The 5,000-nt window shown below is 38.4% G+C and overlaps 1 protein-coding gene across 1 annotated transcript in view; it reads left to right on the top strand.

Annotated features, from left to right (window-relative positions):
* The first annotated feature begins 3,301 nt into the window (after positions 1-3,301).
* The window catches only part of LOC125029832, a 19,361-nt gene continuing 17,662 nt past the window's right edge, over positions 3,302-5,000 (top strand). The window contains exon 1 of the mRNA XM_047620007.1: positions 3,302-3,834. Coding sequence (XP_047475963.1) covers positions 3,364-3,834 — 471 coding nt within the window. The 5' untranslated portion in view covers positions 3,302-3,363. The remainder of the gene's footprint in view (positions 3,835-5,000) is intronic.

Below are 5,000 nucleotides of genomic sequence, written 5' to 3'. Positions count from 1 at the left end.
TAATGAAGAAAATGTTATTAATAATAATAATAACTTAATAACAATAATAATATAATAATACAAGTTGCTTGCTCTTCAAATAAGTGCAAGCAATAAGGCGGAGTTGTTATTTTCGTCATTACTATATAAGTACCTTTATTGTTACATTCAGACAGCTTACCTGTCTTCATTTGTAATGGCTTTTAGTGATATCGAATGGAAAACATCACTACCCAAGTTTTCGAATCAAAAGCATCCCTAAATATTTGAAACACATACGTTACCCTTTTTAGTCATCATCATGAAATTTGAATACATGGGAGATCAGAAATCATGAAAACACGAAGTAAATATGACACGAGGAGCTGTAAGAATGGAAAATGAAGTGAGTTATTCGGAATTTAAGCCCCTGGCAAGTGATCCATTGGGTAACTGAAACTAAACGAATAATATGTGGAAGTCCTGAGTCCAGAAATTGGCTTCTGTACTTGGACCAATCTCAGGAAAGGAAAAACTGGCAACTCATTCCTGACCAGAGGACCCCGATTCGCTTTTTTTCTAATCAGCTGATGCTTGATACTTACGTTTGCATGTGTCTGGAATTTTATAATTTATATACAGTGTATTATATTGCATTCTATAACTTTTCTCTATCTCAAAAGAAACTTAATGAAATTGAAATTAAAGTACTTTTCTTTCCTGAGTTTGGAAGGGGATATTGGTTCACGGAATTGATGTTGTTCGAGTCCTCTTTGAGCTTTGCATAAGAAAAAAAGAAAAACAAAATCGAAAATTATATCAGTTTAGAAAATACATGTGCACGAAGGAGGAGAATGCAACTGTAAATGTATTTTCAAATGCTTTTTTTCTTCGTCCGGGTTAGCAGTAAGCCGTACTCCAAGACGGGTATGTTCGAGGAGCAAAGGGTTTTTCCGTGTCATGTGTGTTTCACCCTGCAGCGAGTTATTTGCTTAATGATTTATAATGATGTGAAATTAGTGAGAAAATAGGTGAGAGTTTGATATTTCACCATCAGCGTTGAACTACAGCATCATACAAACAAGTTTTTCGTACGAACAATTACCCTTTTAAAAGTGGGATGAAGGGGATACCCTTTTCACTTTTAAAAAAATAACCATATTAATTTTAGGATTGAAGTTTGGGTTACATGTTTTGTCACCTTATTTCATATTATTATTATCATTATTATTATAAGTATTATTAGCATTATCCTAATCATTATCATCACCATCGTCATCATCATCATTATTGTTGATATTAATATATTATTATTGCTATTATTAACATTCTCATTATTATTAGCTTTGCTATTATTATCATTATCATTATTGATATGATATAATATTTTGTAATATTATTATCATTACTATTATCATTATCATTATTATTATCATCATCATTTTATTATTATTGTTATTTTATTATCAGTATCTTCATCATTCATATTATTATTGTCATAATCTTTATGAGCACCATCATCATCATTATCATGAAATAACTATCATGTAAATAATGCAAGAACAAGCGTTATATTAACAGATTTGTAAGTCTTGTCTCGTACAAGTATCTTATCATTAAAATGAACCGAATGGGTCAATATCGTTACTGCAGTGCTGCAATATGATAATGCTAACAGAGACAATCACAACACTAACACTATCTTGACCAAGTTTATTGCTTTTACATAATTCCATGATCATCAACATCTCCACTATCATTACCATGCACGCCATCAACTCCATCCACCTCGGCAGCGCATCACACGGGAGGCGCCTTTGTCCTCGCCTTCTCGCGTGCAAGGGAGTCGACCTGCAGTGGCTGTCACACACACACCGTCTCAGACACCAAGGGAAGCGTGTGTGCGTGAATGTACTGTACGGCTTGCAAGCACACACGCACGCGTTCGGGTTACGCCTGCGTGTGTATGTGAGTGTGGCGTGTATGCGTGTGTGTGAGTGTGTGTCAGTATGCCAGCTGTTCCATGCATTTCCCAGCGGAGGGGGAAGAAAGAGGGGAGAGCTTGCTCGGAAATCATTTTCTTCATTGCGATACACATTTTTTTTTTTTTTTTATTTCCCCTTCCTGCTCATCTTCGCCGTATCGACCTCCTTCTCAGAAATTTCCAGCGCAGTTTTGCCATCGATTCGCGGCAGAAACCGTCGATGTAAACAAGAGCTTCGGTTCGGTTTGAGAGCGCGCGGTTCGACTGGGCGTTGCCGAGGCCCGGTCAACTTGGCAACAGTCTCGTGCAAGAGCGACATAACACACTTGTCCGGCGTGTGCGTCCGCGGGGCCAAAACATTTTCTTATTCCCTCCGGTTGATTCATGAATTATTTTCTCACGAGTTATTGATCTTTCGTTGTTTATTGATTAATTTTCTCTATTTCTTTTTCTTTTCCTTTCCCCATCCTTGGTAAATGTCAGTTCTTTTACTTATTCATTCTTTTAGTTTCCCGCTAGCTGACGACCGGCGCCCAGCGTGCACGCGCCTAAACATTTCCCGGAAATTAAAGTTACCAGTTAGTACCCACACACAAAAAGCAGCACGGCGAAGTGCGCAAGACCCAAAAATGCACACTTTTAAAGGCACGTTGCTAAATGTTGAGCGTGAGTAAAGAGTTATAGGAAGAGGGGAGGGGGGATGTTGAAGGGGGTGTTGCCCGCAGGGATAGGGGAAAGAGAGTAGGAAGGGAGGCGGGGGGGGGGGGGGAGTGGTTGTTCTCAATGAATCACCGCCGGTAACATTTGAGGGGGTGGGGAGGGGAGGGATATTGTTCCCTCTCTGACCAACCCCTCTAAATCGACACCGCATCTTTAGACAGTAGAACCGCCCTTTTGATGTTTCTTCTCCTCCGACCAGACTGAGGATTCCAGCCAAAGACGCGGTAAAATAAGCTTGATTCTAATCTGCGCTCAAGAAGTGTCGATGCCCGCGATGCAGCGTTTGTGGAGTATGTGAAGCATCGTCGCCGAATCCCCAGGACAGGCGAGGGTCGTGGCGGCGGGGAGGGGCGAGGGGACGGCGGGAGGGGAGGAGAGGACCGACAAGGGGACAGAGGGAGGGAGGAGGGAGGATGGGAGGGTCGATATTTTGGCGTCGGTCTGCGAGGTGTGTTATTCGCTTAGTCTTGCTTGTGGCTTCTCCACGGCGTGACCCCGCGTGTCGGCCTCGCTTCGACGCGTCACTCGCTGGCCGGGCTCAGGGCGTCCTCCTGCAACAAAGAGCAATAAAGAGCATTTCGCTCGCCCATGAGCGTTGTGTCTCATGTATTTAATAGTAATTAGTTAGAAAACAGAAACTTAACCATAGTGCTTTTATTACATGACTCATTAAACCTGTTCTCGTGCCTCCCGAAATTACTATGGAAATTCACGAGGCGAAAGCTGACTTCTCGGAGGATATTGTGCTCGCTTACTTGAAACAATGCTCGGAGGCCGTCGGGAACCTGACGAGTGACTTGACAGTCGGCGACGGCGAGAGGTTCTGCAGCAGTGACGACGAGGATGCCGAGGCCGCGAAAGGCTCCTCGAGAACTGAAGAGCCAGAGGTGTTTAGCGTGAGAGTCAAAGATCGCGCCAAGTCGATTGACAGCGGTGTTTGTGTTGATCCGAGGAAAGAAAACGACTTGCGCAAAGTCGAACAGACAGAAAACGGAGAGAGGAAGTGTAGGAGAAACCATAGTAAATCAAGGGAGAGTGAAAGCAGTTCTCAGGAGGACGGTGCTTTTTCCAGCCTGGGTGCTTGCAAGTGCCCCGACTTTGAAGACAGTGATGAAGACTGGGAGAAGCCTAAGTCTCTTGTGATGAGCTTCAAAAAAGGGGATTTATTTGCAGTAAGTAATGAGTGTGCTGTTATCAATACGGATGTGTCTATCTACCAACCCCTCACCTAATTGAATATATATATATATATATATATTTTCCTCTTTTCTGTCCCCGTTTAACTCTGGGTTGCGGAAGGCTTATACAAGTACAGCAATCATGTAATTGTAATAGCGTCCTTACACGCCTGTCATACAGTTTTACAATCACCTGACACGATATCGTTACTATTGTTATTGTTACATGCCAGTGTTTTTTAACAAGGAATCATTACCATTATCTCTGCCAGTGATACCAGAAAAAAATGTAATTATCTTTACTTTAATTTCCACAATCTTGATGATGACAGTGGTAGTAATGATGATGATAAAAGTGAAAATGATAATGATAATAACAATACTAATAATGATGATTATGGTAATGATGAAAGTAATTGTAATAATAATGATTATAATGATAAATATAATTATGGTGTTAATGATAATGATGATGACAGTAATGATAGTAATGAAACAAATAACAACAATGTGATGATAATAATGATAACGGTAATAACAATGGTAATAATGATAATGATAATGATAACGATAAAGATGATGGTAATGACAATAACAATAACGATAATGATAATAATAATAACAATAATAAACATATATAGTAGATAACAATCATAATGATACTACCGTTGCTACTACTAATAATTATAATAATGATAAAATAACAATAATAATGGTAATTATAATAACAGTAACAAAGATAATAATGATAATAACAACAACAATAATAATGAAAATAATAATGATGAGAGTGATAATGATGATCGTGAAAATAATGATAATGATGATAGTGATAATAATGATAATGATGACAGTGATAATAATGATAATGATGGTAGTGATAATAATGATAATGATGTTGATAATGATAATGGCGATAACAAAAATAAGATATCATTAATGATAATGATAATGTTCATAATAATAGTTGTAGTAGTTGTTCCAGTTGTTGTTAATAATGATGATAATGATGTTAATAATGATGGTGATAATGTTAATAATGATGATAATGATAATGAGACAATAATGATAATATAAACAATAATGATTAGAATAATAACAACAATAGCAATTATAATAATAATGATAGTAATTATAATAGTCATAATGATGATAATGAA

This window comes from Penaeus chinensis, chromosome 10 (genome assembly GCF_019202785.1).
Source record: "Penaeus chinensis breed Huanghai No. 1 chromosome 10, ASM1920278v2, whole genome shotgun sequence".
NCBI lineage: Eukaryota > Metazoa > Arthropoda > Malacostraca > Decapoda > Penaeidae > Penaeus > Penaeus chinensis.
Note: the sequence above shows the minus strand (reverse complement) of the source record. Positions and strands in the feature narration are given on the sequence as shown.